Below are 15641 nucleotides of genomic sequence, written 5' to 3' on the forward strand. Positions count from 1 at the left end.
TTATCTTTATTGTTAATATCAAGTTATTTATATCATTACCGTCTACAAACTTGTCACCCGTACCCCTAAATTGGATGAAAAATTTCAAATAAGCAAAAATAATTCAATTTCATTTAAATTACTCAATTTCTTCTCTTAATCCGAAGCAGACCCACTAAATCAAATAAATTCAATATCAAATTAAATCTCCAAACTCCATCTCTCAAATCTTCTTCATCTCCTTCCAATTGAGGGTATGAGTTTTCCAATCAAAAAATGGATTCAGCAAAACCCATTTTAAGTTTTGTAATTTTATTCGTCGATCCTCCTAATCGCTGCACACGGTTGTCAATTTCACCCGAAAACAACAACGTAAGTGTCACTGACTTGTGATGAATTTGGATGGGGAGGCGTTGGTGGCGGCTGTGGGAGAGATGAGGTGGTGTTTTATGGTGAAGTCATCGGCGATGGTGATTTGGGAATTTCATCAGAATGATTAGGACATTTAGAGAGAATTTGTGCAACATCAAGTATGACATTGAGTTGAGACCTGGAAACCCTAGGAGATCCAACAAGTAGGACATCTACCACATATCCATGCTAGTTTCTCCACGAATTGAGCTGGACTTTGTGCAATTAAATCACATAGCTCAGTCAATGCTCCATTTTTCTTTTAAAGAGTGTTCTGGAGTTAAAGATTTGCAAGAGTTTCAAATACGAGAAATGATGAATGGAGTTGAAACTGGAGGAAAATTCATATATTCCAAACTTTTTCACAATGTAGACGGCGAAGGTATAAAAAACTGAATATCAACTGATAAATGAAAACTGAGAGGTATTTTTAGTACTTTTCCGAAAAATAATATAAAGTTTAAGTACTAAAAATGATTCTTAACATGGAAATTCCTTCTTAATAAATTAATCTATTTAAATAAATACAAAGAAGAAGATTATAAGTTTAATTAAACGAGTTAAATAAATATATTATTAAAAAAATTGAGGCTTTAATGACATGTATGACCAACAAGGATAGAAGGCTTTTAAAGTTTTAAGTATTTTTAAGGAAAAATAGTGATAGTTGATTTATATTTGTATAATAAAATAAAACATAAGTATTATTTGAAGACAATTCCCAAAATTTGAATGAATATTTAACTCCAAATATTTCTACATTTTCCAACTTTGCAAGTTCTGCACAAACATCTAACGTCCAAACGGTACCAAGATCTTGCTTCCAGACTTTTCTCGTCTCTACCTTTATAACTTTTTTAAAAAATCAACGAAAAAACTTGATAACGGTTCACTGCAAAACATAATATATCTTGAAGAAACAAAAATGCAAGGCTCAGCTGAGATTTGGGTTAAAAAGGAGAAATTAATGTCCTCATCATGAGTCATGTCCAACAAGATTGTTCAACCTGTGCAAACAAATGCTTGATACACAACAACCAGACATTTCAACTGGGAATACCAGCAAGCTCAATTTTACTTTTTACTAATTCCCCATAATATTCAATACCAATGTACTCCAAGTTTCCGAAACACAAAACTCATTACTAGTTCCAAAATGCCTTTCTAGAACTAAAAATAAAGAACAAACAATGTTTCAAAGCAAAACTGTCCAACCAATAAGAATTATCCACACTGCAGGAAAAGAACCCTTAACGATTGGCCTTGGCAACCCTCTCAATCTCATCCTTCTTCTTGATAGCATAGCTACACGTACATAGAAAGAATAAGTAGGCAGAGAAGATAGTTACATTCATGAAGGATTAAACGAATATAGGAGTAAAAAGACGGCAATAGAAAAGATTACCTGTTGGAAGATCCCTTGGCAGCATTAACGAGTTCATCTGCAAGGCATTCTGCTATGGTCTTGATGTTCCTGAAAGAACTCTCACGTGCACCAGTTGTGAGGAGATATATTGCCTGGTTGACACGACGGAGTGGAGAAATATCAACAGCCTGTCGCCTCACAACACCAGCAGAACCTATACGAGTTGCATCTTCTCTTGGTCCACTGCATCACACAGGTAAAAATTAAAATGGTTATAAATGAGAATTGACTACAATATCTGAAGTATGCCACGACATGGAAATGGAACAAAGAAGACATGGTATGCAAATCTTCTAAAATTAACAAGAACCTCAGCAAGAAAAAGTCGAGCTAATAAATATGCAAAAATCAGAATAATCTCTAAACCTGTTGATAACAGCATCAACAATCACTTGGATTGGGTCTAGGTCAGTCAACAGATGGATAATTTCCATAGCATGCTTAATAATACGAACAGCCATCAACTTCTTCCCGTTGTTCCTTCCGTGCATCATCAGTGAGTTGGTCAACCTCTCCACAATTGGGCACTGAGCCTTTCTAAACCGCTTGGCTTGGTACCTCCCAGCCGTGTGTGGCGTATATGTAGGATGCTTGTTAGCAGTAGCAGTTATGTAATCCTCAACAGAAATATCACTAATCTGCATGAGATAATAACATTTAAGAGAGAATTCAAGAGAACACAGACTGAAGTTCTCCTTTGAGCATTCAAATGAAGAATCCACCTACAATTACATTTCCAACTTAACCAACAAGGATTTATCTGGACTCTCAGCAAGTAATTTTCTGTCATATAAATCCACCATTTACCAGGTAACAATGATGAATAGGCACACCTTCTGTAAGGTTGTCACTGTTGGCTTGTTATGGATTGATTGAACCAACACTATTCTGTTCAATTTGAGCATATCATGTTTAGCGTGCATCTTTATTTGAATAAGAAGATCAAGCCAGCAGGCTATATAATTGATAGACATACCTAAGCAGTGTCGTGCATAGTGTTCCAAGTTTCTTAACCATGGTTAAGTCTTCAACTCATTGGACTTGAGGACAGATAAGTAGGGCTGGGCATGGAAAGGTATGGTACAGTATTGAAAACATTGGTTCAATAAGTTTGATTTTTAAACATACCATACCATTACCATATCAAATTAATTCCAAATGCGCCGACACTTTTAACTTTGGTTTGGTAACCAATTTTTGTTTGACTTCGACTTACATATACTCATATAAATAGAGAATTATGCTTTGGTTTTTTTTAGAAACGTCTTAATTATATCATATAAAGAACTTACTCATGTAAAAATATTCAAAAGAAAGTACAAGCAATTCCCTCCATTAATCAATTACACAAAAAGGACAATTCTATCACAAAAGAGTAGCCAAAGCATTCAATGGCATAACAACTTTGAACTAGTACTAGTTTATATATTTGATAGTATTATGATAAAATATATGAATTGTATACCTAACTATAGACTTTGTTATAGTATTTGGTAATTCGATACTTGTTATAAATAATATCAAATATCAAATATCAAAAAAAAATTAAAATGCATATCAAATGCCATAATATTGAAACCGTTGTGTCAAAAATTTTGGTTTCGGTACGATAATTCGGTATCTACCCTACCATGCCCACCCTTACTGATAAGTCACCTCTCCTACTCTACAATTAGAGTTTAGCTAATTCTAGAAACAAAAAAAATCAAATGTTTATCCCTCCTTAGGATTTCGAAAATGCCAAGTTTCCTTCAATTCGACATTAATGTTTGGAAAATAATGAAAAGATATATGAATTGGAGAGGAATAAAATTAAAAGGGAAACAAACCTGAACGTCGTCATATGACCAACGATTGAAAAGCAAAACATCAGTGTGAGGCTTCTCTTGCTGCTGCTTTTGGTTGTCCACTGCTACTACTGAAGCTTCCATTTTTCCTCTTTTCTGAGCGGGGTTTAAGGTCTAAGGAGGTGTCGATTGGAGAAGGAGGAAAACCCTAAACCCAATTATACTGTCCAAAATAGCCTTCATTCTAAGATTGGGCTAAAACGCCTTTTTGGCCCACTTTTTTCCATACTCAACTTGCTCCAATTTATTCTTTTAGAAAAGTATGCGGTTAAATAAATTTATATTACTTAATTAGTCATCATAGTTATAGCTTGTTATAATTATCATTCACGACTAATATTAATCATTACTTACATGGGTTGACTTCGAGTTTGTATAATTAGTCGCGTTTGTATAATTCGTTACATTTGTATAATTCGCAACTAATAATTCTTTGTTTGATTTGTATTTGTATACGATGGTTTGTATTTGTATATGACGATGATTTCCTTTGTTTTTTTAGTTTTATCACCATATACAAATTATTGCCCTCTCTTGCTTGCCTCTCTCCTCCCTCTCCCAATCTTGCTCATCTCTCTCCTCCCTCTCCCAATCTCATTCGCCTCTCTCCTCTCTCTCCCAATCTCGTTCCCCTCTCTCCTCCCTCTCCCAATTTCGCAAGATATAGTTCCCCTCTCTCTCCCTCTCCCAATCTCGCTCGCCTCTCTCTTCCCTCTCCCAATCTCGCTCGTATCTCTCCTCCCTCTCCCAATCTCGCTAGATATACAAATAGATTCTATTATATAGAAGAGTGAAGCCTAGGACGACCAAGGACAAATTAGTAATTATGTTATTATGCAAGGTAAAATTGTAATTACACATAATTGATATTTTAACAAAGTACGTTCCTTTTCCTTTCCCTTCCAGATCGTTCCAGATCTCTCTCCAATACTTCCAGATTATGATTAACAATTGCTATTTGCTTAGGAGAGAGATCTAAGAGCCAAAAAAGAACAATGAAAAAACTTCCTTGCATCTCTTCATCATATATCTTCTTCCCGACTTCTCCTAAAACTTGGGTTACGAGCTAAATTAACTATACAGTTCGAGATTTGAGGAAGATGACCTAAAAACTTCCTCTCTTTTTCAAATCAGAAACATTGGTTGTTGCTTAAACAGAATAGCCTTCAGTTTGGGGAATCTCAGTAACTCCCATACAAGGTTCAATTCTCCACCCACATTGTAATTTAATCCCTTCCTACCCCGATTTTATAAAAAAAAAAGAATAGCCTTCAATTCTCCTTATTCACTTTCAATAATATTTTAGCAGAGAAGCGTATGCATTCGATACAGTTCTTTTACTATTTTCAGCTTTCTTAACAGTTGCTTTTTGATCTCTTTGTAGGTGTTGACGTTTCAACAAACACTTAGAGCTTGTAATCTTTATGATTCTGAACCTGAAGGTATATATGATTAGATCCAGGTATATACTGTCATATTTTCTGGAAAGCAGTAGCAAGTTACTTTTCTTTCATTGTTCCTTTTTGGTATTTTTTTTCTTTGTTCTTCTTATGATATTGATGAAATATAAGTTAGTTAGTTAAAGTTCACAGAGTTAGTTAGCATTGTTACTGCTTCACAGAGTTAGTTAGTTAGAGTTGGTTACAAAAAGTCAGATTTTGTATAAGTTGGTTAGCTAGCTTACAATTCGTGTATCTATATATACAGATTCACATGTAACAATCACCACTTAATTTTTCATTCAATGAAACAGTTTCTTTTCCATTTAGCTCTTCCAGAACTTTCTTCTTCCTTTCTCATATGAACTTGATGTTCATCAATAGAGGAATTTGATTGTTTGGCATCACAATGTGTTGATTTTCTCATGGTATCAGAGCACAGGGCATAGATCCTATTTCCTTTCCGCATCTACAACAGTCTGTGAGCTTCAATTCTCAAAGTTTTTTTCTTCGAGTTTCTTTTGTTGTTTCAATTTTGAGTTTCAGTTGTTGTTCCTCAAATTGAATTTGTTACTCGATCTCTTTTCGATATGGTTGATCAACAAGTTGATCCAATTCCAAGTGGTTCTACATCCACAGTTAGGATTGAGATTCCTAGTCCTTTCTATCTACACCCTTCCGAGAATGCAGGTTCATCTCTATTACCTGGAGTTTTTGATGGTACTGGTTATAGATCCTGGAGGAGAGCTGTTCTTAGGGCCTTGTCAGTTAAGAGCAAGACAGGTTTTATCAATGGGAAAGTTGTAAAACCAAATCCAGATGATCCTAGCTTCCAGCAGTGGGAGAGGTGTGATGATATGGTAACCTCTTGGATTTTGAATTCCTTATCACCAGATCTAAGGGATAGTCTGCAGTACGTTAACAATGCACAGGAATTATGGGCTGAATTGGAAGAAAGGTATGATCAGACTAATGGTTGTAAGCTGTACCAGCTTCAAAAGGAGATAAATGATCTTGTCCAAGGCACCTTGGATGTTACTGGATACTACACAAAGATGAAGAAATTTTGGGAAGAGCTGAGCACTGTCGATGTAAGCTCTCAATGTAGTTGTGTTTGCACTTGTGGTGGTAAGATAAGCTTGGTCAAAGCTGAACAAGATAGAAGACTCATACAATTCTTGATGGGATTGAATGAAATGTACACTGTCATCAGAGGAAATATTCTCATGATGAGTACCCTGCCTAGTATGGCACAAGTTTTTGCCATTTTGTCTCAAGAGGAAAAACAGAGGGAAGTAAGACCTCACAACCACACAGCTTTGGACTCAACTTCACTGAATGCTCTTGCCAGTAGTACAGGATCTAAGGGAGGCCCCATAACAAACTACAATTCCTCTAAAGGGAGCATAAGAGTCTCTGGGAATTTGAATAACACAAATGTGTTTAGAGGTAATTCTAGCACCAGCAGGAGTTCCTTGTTTTGTGATTTCTGCAGGAGCACGGATCACACAAGAGAAAGATGCTACAAACTTCATGGATATCCATCCAACTCGAAGTTTTCCAAGGGGAAGAGTGCTGGTTTTGCAGCAAATATGTGCACCTCTGAGAATGATAGGAACCACTGTGAAGAAGACCCTGAGTTGAGGAAACAAATACCTTTGAACTTGTCCAAAGATCAGTATGAACATCTGCTCAATCTTTTGGGATCCCTGCAGGTTGGACATGGAGCTCCTAACTCAGACAACATGCTAAGTGGAGCTGTGAATCTGGCAGGTATACTTGCTTGTTACTCTTCCATTACTGAGATATGTGATCTTTCTTGTAGATGTATACAATTAACTGCTGACTCTTGGATCATAGACTCGGGAGCATCACATCATATGACCTACAATAAAAACACTCTCACAAACATTAGACCATTACCATATCCTTTCCTTATCAGCCTACCTAATGGTTACAAAGTTAAAGTGACTGAGATTGGTGATGTCTGTTTAAGTCCAGTTTTAACTCTACAAAAAGTGCTTTTTGTTCCTAGTTTCAAGTTTAATCTAATATCAGTTCATTGTCTAGCATTTCAACTCAAAGGTGGTAAGCTTTAACAATTTTTCTTGTTTATTGCAGGGCCCTTCTCTGAAGAGCCCTCTGGAACTTGGTAGAGCCAAGAATGGCCTATATTTCCTGTGTTCAAAGTGCCACAATTGTTGTTCATCTTCTACTAAGAGCAAAGGACCTCATGTCATTTCCAGTCATTGTACTTTTATTCCGTCTTTAGTAAAATGTAATGAGTTTTCAACATCATCTACTGTAAGACATTGTCCTATTGATAATAAAGATGATTGTCCCGAACCTGGTTCTTCTTCATGTCATCTTACTGATTGTTCTTCTTTTATTGCTAAGTCTGATAACTCTCATACAGATGAACTCATATGGCATGCTAGACTAGGTCATGTACCTTTTGTAAAAATGAAAAGAATTCCAACTATACCTGTTCCTTTCTCTACCAAACAACCTTTCACTTGTGCAATATGCCCCATGGCTAGACAACCTAGAATGCCATTCCCAGACAGCACAACTATCACTAGTAAAGTTTTTGAGTTACTTCACGTTGACCTATGGGGACCATATCACATTCCTACTCATGATGGTTATCACTATTTCTTAACCATGGTAGATGATTTCACTTGATCAACTTGGACACAACTGCTGAGGTGTAAAAGTAATGCTCTACAAACAATCAAGGCTTTCATATGTCTTGTGGAAAATCAATTCCAGACCAAATTGAAGACCATCAGGTCTGATAATGGTCTGGAATTCACCTCTACTGAGGCCAATCATTTTTTCCAAGAAAAGGGAATAATACACCAGAAATCTTGTCCATATACACCTCAACAAAATGGCATAGTTGAAAGAAAAAACAAATACCTCCTTGAGACAGCAAGAGTCCTCTTATTTCAGTCTAAATTGCCCATGAGGTACTGGGGAGAGTGTGTATTAACAGCCACATACCTTATTAACAGATTGCCTTCTAAACCTTTACAGAATAAAACTCCCTATGAACTACTGTACCATACACCACCTACATACTCTCATCTTAGAAGTTTTGGATGTCTATGTTTTCCCACTACTTTAAAAGCTCACAAGGACAAGTTTGAACCAAGGGCAACACCACATATTTTTGTTGGTTATCCTTTCAATAAAAAAGGTTACAAGGTCTTAGATTTAGCTACCAAAAAAGTCCATGTATCTAGAGATGTTATTTTCCATGAGTCTGTGTTTCCTTTTGTACTTGCTCTTGATGGTTCTAGTTTTCCTTCTGTTTTAAAGCTTTTAATCCATCACTCCAACACTTCTACTTACACTCCATATTCAACAAGCATGTTTTCTAATGATGAATTACTAGACTTTAACACATCCCATGAAGTCCCCACTAATCAAGTAATCAATGATATTGCTGAAAACACAACCTCACCTGCAGGACAAAATACCCATTCATCATTAACCACCACACAATCCATGTCTGCACCTGTTCTATCTTGTGATGTTGTACCTACCCTTAGAAGAACAACTAGACCACTTCATACTACCACCTACTTAAAAGAATATAATTACACTCTACCTAACCTACATTCCACTACAAGTACCTCCAACCCACATCACTCCCTCACTTCTTTTGTGTCCAACCATGATAGTGTTTGTTTCACCTCTTTATGTTCTGATAGTCAGCAGTTGATTGAAAATATATCACATGACTGTGAACCTTCTTCCTATGAAGAAGCAATCTTGTATCCTGCATGTCAGAAGGCAATGACACAAGAATTTGAAGCATTGTATGCAAATAATACTTGGGAACTGGTCCTCCTACCCAAAGGGAAGAATGTTATTGGTTGTAAATGGGTATACAAAATCAAACAAAAGGCAGATGGTAGTGTGGAGAGGTTCAAGGCTAGACTAGTAGTTAAGGGGTATACTCAACAAATTGGTATAGACTATAATGAGACTTTTTCTCCTGTGGTTAAGATGACCACTGTTAGGACCCTTATCACCTTGGTTGTCAAGAGGGGATGAAATCTGTATCAATTGGATGTTAATAATGCTTTCCTTCATGGTGACTTGAATGAGGAAGTATATATGACATTGCCACAAGGTCTTGCAGTGGACAGTCCACATATGGTGTGCAGACTGAAGAAATCATTGTATGGTTTGAAACAAGCTAGTAGACAATGGTATGAAAAATTGGCCAGCAGTCTTTGTTCAAAAGGATACATACATTCAGATAGTGACTATTCACTATTTTATAAGAGAAAGGGAGCTTCTTTGGTGTTTGTTGCCATATATGTAGATGATGTGATCTTTGACTGGAACTGATTTGGAAGAAATCAATTCTTTGAAATCCTTTTTGCATGATCAGTTCAAAATAAAGGATCTAGGTAGACTACACTATTTTTTGGGGTTAGAAATATTGTACAGGCCTGATGGAGTTCTCATTTCACAGAGGAAGTTTACCACTGACCTCTTGAAGGAGTTTGATTCTTTCGACTGTAAAGTTGCAGCCTCACCCTTTGATTGTACTGAAAAGTTGAAAGCCACAGATGGGAAGCCATTGTCTGATCCTACCTATTACAGGAAGTTGATAGGAAAACTTAACTTTCTTACAAATACTAGGATGGATATAGCCTATAGTGTGCAGCATCTCAGCCAATTTATGCAAACACCCAGAGAACCACACTTGAAAGCAGGTTATCATGTTCTTCGATATTTGAGACAAGATCCTACAATGGGAATCTTCATTTCAAACAAACCTGACCTTACTGTTAGTGCCTATTGTGACTCAGACTGGGCTGCTTGTCCTGATTTAAGGAAGTCAGTTAGTGGTTATCTAGTGCTTATGGGTGATAGTCCTATCAGTTGGAAGTCTAAGAAACAAGCCACAGTTTCTTTATCCTCTGCAGAAGCAGAATACAGAGCTGTGAGACGGGTCGTAGGAGAGCTAGTATGGTTTGAAAGGTTACTGAATGAATTGTGTGTGCATTGCTCCTTGCCAATACAGGTTTTCTGTGATAGTCAAGCTGCAGTACACATTGCCAAGAATCCAGTTTTTCATGAAAGGACAAAACATATAGAGATCGATTACCATTTTGTTAGGGACAAACTTCAACAAGGCCTGATCACACTTCACCACATCTCCACTGATTCACAGTTGGCAGACATTTTTACAAAGGCTTTAACTGGAGTTAAACATACTACACTATTAACCAAGTTGTCTGTAAACTCACTTACTTCCAACTTGCGGGGGGTGATGAAATATAAGTTAGTTAGTTAAAGTTCACAGAGTTAGTTAGCATTGTTACTGCTTCGCAGAGTTAGTTAGTTAGAGTTGGTTACAGAAAGTCAAATTTTGTATAAGTTGGTTAGCTAGCTTACAATTCGTGTATTTATATATACAGAGTCACATGTAACAATCACCACTTAATTTTTCATTCAATGAAACCGTTTCTTTTCCATTTAGCTCTTCCAGAACTTTCTTCTTCCTTTATCATATGAACTTGATGTTCATCAATGGAGGAATTTGATTGTTTGGCATCACAATGTGTTAATTTTCTCAGATATTTATATGTTATATATTCAAATTTTCATTTAGATGGTGACTTTTGATGAAATAATTTTTTTTTCGATGAAAAGACGATGGTGACTTAGAATTATATGCTTGCGAAACTTTGAGGATAGGAAGTTTTATTCCACTTTTGGATTTGAGTTGCGCATATGAACTTCCACAGAAGCTATCTCATTTATCACTAGGTTTTAGAGGGTGACTCCAGCCCCACCTCTATTTAGATATTGCAATTTCATTAATGAAAAATCATATGTATAGGACCAACAGGGCCAGTGGCTATGACTATAAAATATTTTAGAAGTTCACAGAGGTGTATTTAGTATTTATAGTTTAGGCTATTTAGGCTTTAAACAATTGTTTAAATATGTCAGAGATGAAGTCATATTTGAGAAATATGTCATAAGCTATTTCCAATTATTCTATTATCCATTGTTTTGACTCTTGGGAAGCAATAAGAATAAGATTAAAGGAAGTAATCACTTAAAGTATTGAATAGAAAAACATATATAGTTATAAGATGTGGCATAGTTTTTTTCCTAAAGAATAACTGTCTGCCACAATTATAGATGGATAGCTTAAGTTGTATGGAATAAGAATGTCATCTATTGTACCTTATGTTTTCAAACACAATTGGCATGTAGGAGAAAGTCTTACCATATGACCTAATCGAATAAATTACTATCTAATATTTGCAGTATTTTTCTTAATCTATGAGGGTAAAAGTTGCCTTGTTATTTGGGACCAAGGGATTGTTTGTTCTTCACCAAATTAGTTGATCTATAAAAAGAGTACCTATAATGAAACAACAATCAGTTTATTTTTTTAAAAAATGACTGGTGAATGCCAAGAGAATCCCATGTTCTAGGGGTTTGGTTCAACAGTAAATGTTGTGCTATGTGGAACGCGAAAATGTGCTAGGTGTACATCACATGTTTGAAGTTTGGGTGTTATATCAAATTTTGTATTTAAGTGAATAACAACATTGTGATAAATCCATTATCTCGGTAGTTTCTCAGTCATAAAAAATATTTGACGAGAGAGTCCACAAGATCATGCTGTTAGGACAATGTTCCAATTTCAGCTTCCAATTTCGTTTTTAGAGGTTCAAACATTAGAGTCTCGAAATGACTACCGACAGACAACTTCTCGATTTAGTTGATACTAATTTACTTTCTTAGATACACTTATTTAGCTATATGAATAAATTTGAGGGTTTTTATATCAGATAAATACACTTGATAACAGTTTGATAGTGATTTTCTAAGAATGCAAAGGTGATTAGTTTGCCTATGTTGAACATTCATAATTCATGCATTAAGATATTGGTACAATTTCTTATCCTAACTTTTTATCTCTCTCTCTTTTACTTTCTTATGGTTGTATAAATGATTTTAAGATCCATGGGTATTTATGCTTGTCATGTCTCATAATCAAGGACTATGTTGCTCGGACTCTTTAAAAATGTCAAGAAGTGTGTGTCGGATTTGCCAAAAGTAGTGTATTTTTGAAGAATTCGACACGGGTGCAGCATCGAAAGTGAAGAGTCCGCAACTTAGATCATGGATGAATGATGGAAATTTTAAAACCTCAACTTATATATATATATATAACTAAAAGTTGCTTACTGACTTTCATATGTTATGTATGCAAGTTTTGATAAAGTCACTGCTTGTTTTTATACCAACAAGAAAAACAAATATTATAAGACTCTGAATTAACGATTTAGACTAAGTTTTTGCTTCTCTTTTTTCATTTAACACATTTCACTGCCACGTTTTAATCATATTGTTAGTTAGTCTTATTTGTTTTTTACATGTGTAAAAATTTATAGTTTTCATGATTCATATTTCTTGATATTAGGCTCGACAAGCAGAACAAAATCGCTAAGAAAATCTCGAGTACATTTAGTTGTCAAGCGTCATTGCTGAAGAACTTATAGCATGTCACCTAATATCTGAAAAATTCTCAGATATATTGCTCTTTTTTCCTGAAAATTTTCAATAGGGAAGCACCATTCTTCAGGCGATATAGTAATACCATTATCTACGAGCAACAATATCTATAAATGCATAACAATTTTTCAAATTCTTCTCCTACAAAATGATCAGTTGAGCATCTTTCGAAGAGCTACAATCAGCCATACTGCAAATACAGTTGGTAGAAGCCTCTCGACGATGCATTCCAAAGTAACATCCTTCTCGATAACTTTTTATGAGTTTAGTTGAACACATTTTTTATTTAAGTCAAACTAGTAACCGATAGTATTCCTACTTTTTTTTGAATATGTAGCCAAGATTTTAAAAGCTAAGCTTATATATGTCATGTACAGGCAGATAGTGGTAGAAACTCAAGGAGTTAATGTTACTGAACTTTTGATTTTTTTAAATGTATACCCTTTAACGCTATGTCCCTAAATTTTATAATTAGAATGGTAAATGGAGTAGATCGCTGCTTGAAAGTTGTTATTGAATGAATTTACTACTACTAAATATCCTAGACGTCTAAACCAACTATGCTGCATCTTATATTTCTATTTTTCCTTATACATGCAAGTAATTCCCTACTTTGGCTATGTCATGGTACAAGTTCTAATGCTCATTGTGTTGTGAATGTGAGAGAAACACTATTTCTACCTAATATTTGAAGTTGTTGGAAGCTGTTGAGTTGAAACATCAAAAGGTCCATGTATATTTTACATTTAAAGTTTTAGGAATACCTGTTGTAAGAGAGTGACTTTTGATGAGATTATATGCTAGATGTCCACAAATGTATTTTAGGATGGATAAGATAGTTAACATATATTGTTGATCATTGGATAAGCTATTTTATTATATGACTTACATTTTTGTTTTAAGATTAGAGTTGGAATGTTCTTAGTCCTCCTCGAGATGTTACATTTAGTATGTCGGATCTGTGCTTAGAACATGCTTCTCCTTTGTGTCACCACCAAATAAAATGTTCTATTCTTTCATTCTCTACTTATTAGACTTTATTTTTTGGAAACTATGCACTTGGAGCATCTATAAGTGAGCTCCGATAAATATAAAACATTGGACCATTAGAGTATTCTGATATGCAATTTGAACTTTAAAGTACAAACAATGATGAAGCTCCCAGATCCTCAAAAAATGTGTTGACACCCAATTTTGACCCTCCACAAGATAAATTAATCATTTCGAGCTTCTCCAATTTCAAACGATTTAAAATTATTAGTTTTATAAAATTTCTAAAAAAAATAATAATAATAAAAATAAATAAATAATAATAATAATATAGTTTGCAAGATTTTTAAATAGTTTGTCACTTTTCATAAATTTTAGATGATATATATGTTTTACATAATTATGTATATAATTAGTATATTTTATGATTATTCGAAAATCGTCTCAAAAAAAAGATTTTTTATATTTTAAATATTAGGGATGGTTATAATTTTGAATAAATGAGTTTTATGAAATTTCAATTACTTTCAAGTTATTTTTAAAGTAATTTTATCACTTTTTAATAATAAATATGTATATTTTTGCAATCACGCTATTTTATAAATATTTGAAAATCATCACAAAAGATTTTACATTTTAGTTAAATATTTTATTAATTTACTTTAAGTTATAGCTATAATTTCAAGTTAATTAGTTTTGTAGTTGAATTAATTAGTTTATAATTAAGTTAATTATTTTTTTATTTCATTAAGATTAAGAAGCTCATTAATTAATTTATATTAACTCATCTTGCTTAAATTTTAATCAAATTCGCCGATTAAATTCAATTTGGCTACAATTGAAATTCATTTGGCTATTGTGTAATTGCAATGCTAGCCACTTTCTCACCTTATCCTTAATTCATTTTTGAGATCAGAAATTGGGCCATTTATTTGCCATATTTCAGCAGCCCATTACAACTCTATCAACAGCCCACCAATTCAAGCAACAATTCCAAAGACCCAAAGGTGGGCCGACTTTTTCCAACCCATTTCCTTTTTTCAGCAGTCCCCTTTTGTTTTCCAATTCATCCAGCCCATTTTTTTCTCCATATATTACAACATTTCCAGCCCAATCTTAACACAAAGAAGCCCTTGCCATCATTCCAAGCAGCAAATTGCGCGAACACTGAAATCCAGCGAGCAAATTGCACTGCAAACTTGGAAACTTCGCTCAACTACCCTGCAGACCCATCACCCTCATGTCTCTTTCCCCCTTTCTAAAGGATTTTCAAATCCCTTCCACTGTTATCTTGAAAAGGGGCAGAGGAGTCCGAATTTAAAATTGGATAATTCACCCGATTTCCCCCGATTTTCCAGCTATATAATCATCTCTTTTGATCACTGTTTGGGGGGAGAAAAGTTTTGGTTCGGTTCTTTGTCCATAATCGCTTTACACTTACGAATTTTATATTTAGCTCTCTGATTCCAAAGTCTGAGAAGATCGCTGCTCGAGTTTTCTTAGCTCACCTTTAGTATTCAAATAGAGTGGTGGAATCGCTCTTCTTGTCGTCCTAGTATCGCTGCTCCGGGAAAGGTAATATCCTTGTTCTTACTTTTCCTTCTTTCTTTTCGAATAAATTGTGATGTTGTTCATATTGGCTGGTTTTTCTTTGATTTTGAGATCGCTTGAATGTGTTTGACTTCTCGTGGTTAATNTTTTTATTTATTTTTTCCTTGAGACATTTTACCTACGCATCATTTGAAAGTTCTTCCTCTTATTGCACAACTTTAAATTTGGGAACTTCACAGCTCCTTCCTCGTGGCCAAATTCATCACCTTCTTGCCCTTTTATTTAGTTATTCAAGCTTTTTGATGAACTTTGTGTAGATTTTCTGGTATTAGATATTTGTATGGTTCTTCTATTACTTTTTTGAGGTATCAGGTAAAGTTTTAATCAATAATCTTACATGCTTTCAGGATTTTGTTGTAGATACCTTGGCAAAAT

At 34.8% G+C, this 15641-nt stretch overlaps 1 protein-coding gene and 1 long non-coding RNA gene across 2 annotated transcripts; one reads left to right on the plus strand and one right to left on the minus strand.

Annotated features, from left to right (window-relative positions):
- Positions 1-1434: 1434 nt before the first annotated feature.
- LOC125844777 (40S ribosomal protein S5-like) lies at positions 1435-3804 on the minus strand. The gene is made up of 4 exons (XM_049524112.1): positions 3646-3804; positions 2183-2454; positions 1796-1999; positions 1435-1695 (listed from the first exon to the last, which is right to left on the minus strand). The coding sequence occupies exons 1-4, from the start codon at positions 3745-3747 to the stop codon at positions 1641-1643; spliced, it is 633 nt and encodes a 210-aa protein (XP_049380069.1). The 5' UTR covers positions 3748-3804; the 3' UTR covers positions 1435-1640.
- Positions 3805-4578: 774 nt separating this feature from the next.
- On the plus strand, positions 4579-12898 carry LOC125844782 (uncharacterized). The gene is made up of 3 exons (XR_007444177.1): positions 4579-4863; positions 5048-5125; positions 12718-12898. It is a non-coding gene; the product is annotated as an uncharacterized LOC125844782 (long non-coding RNA).
- Positions 12899-15641: the final 2743 nt, after the last annotated feature.

This window comes from Solanum stenotomum, chromosome 11, assembly GCF_019186545.1.
Source record: "Solanum stenotomum isolate F172 chromosome 11, ASM1918654v1, whole genome shotgun sequence".
In the NCBI taxonomy this organism is placed as follows: Eukaryota; Viridiplantae; Streptophyta; class Magnoliopsida; order Solanales; family Solanaceae; genus Solanum; species Solanum stenotomum.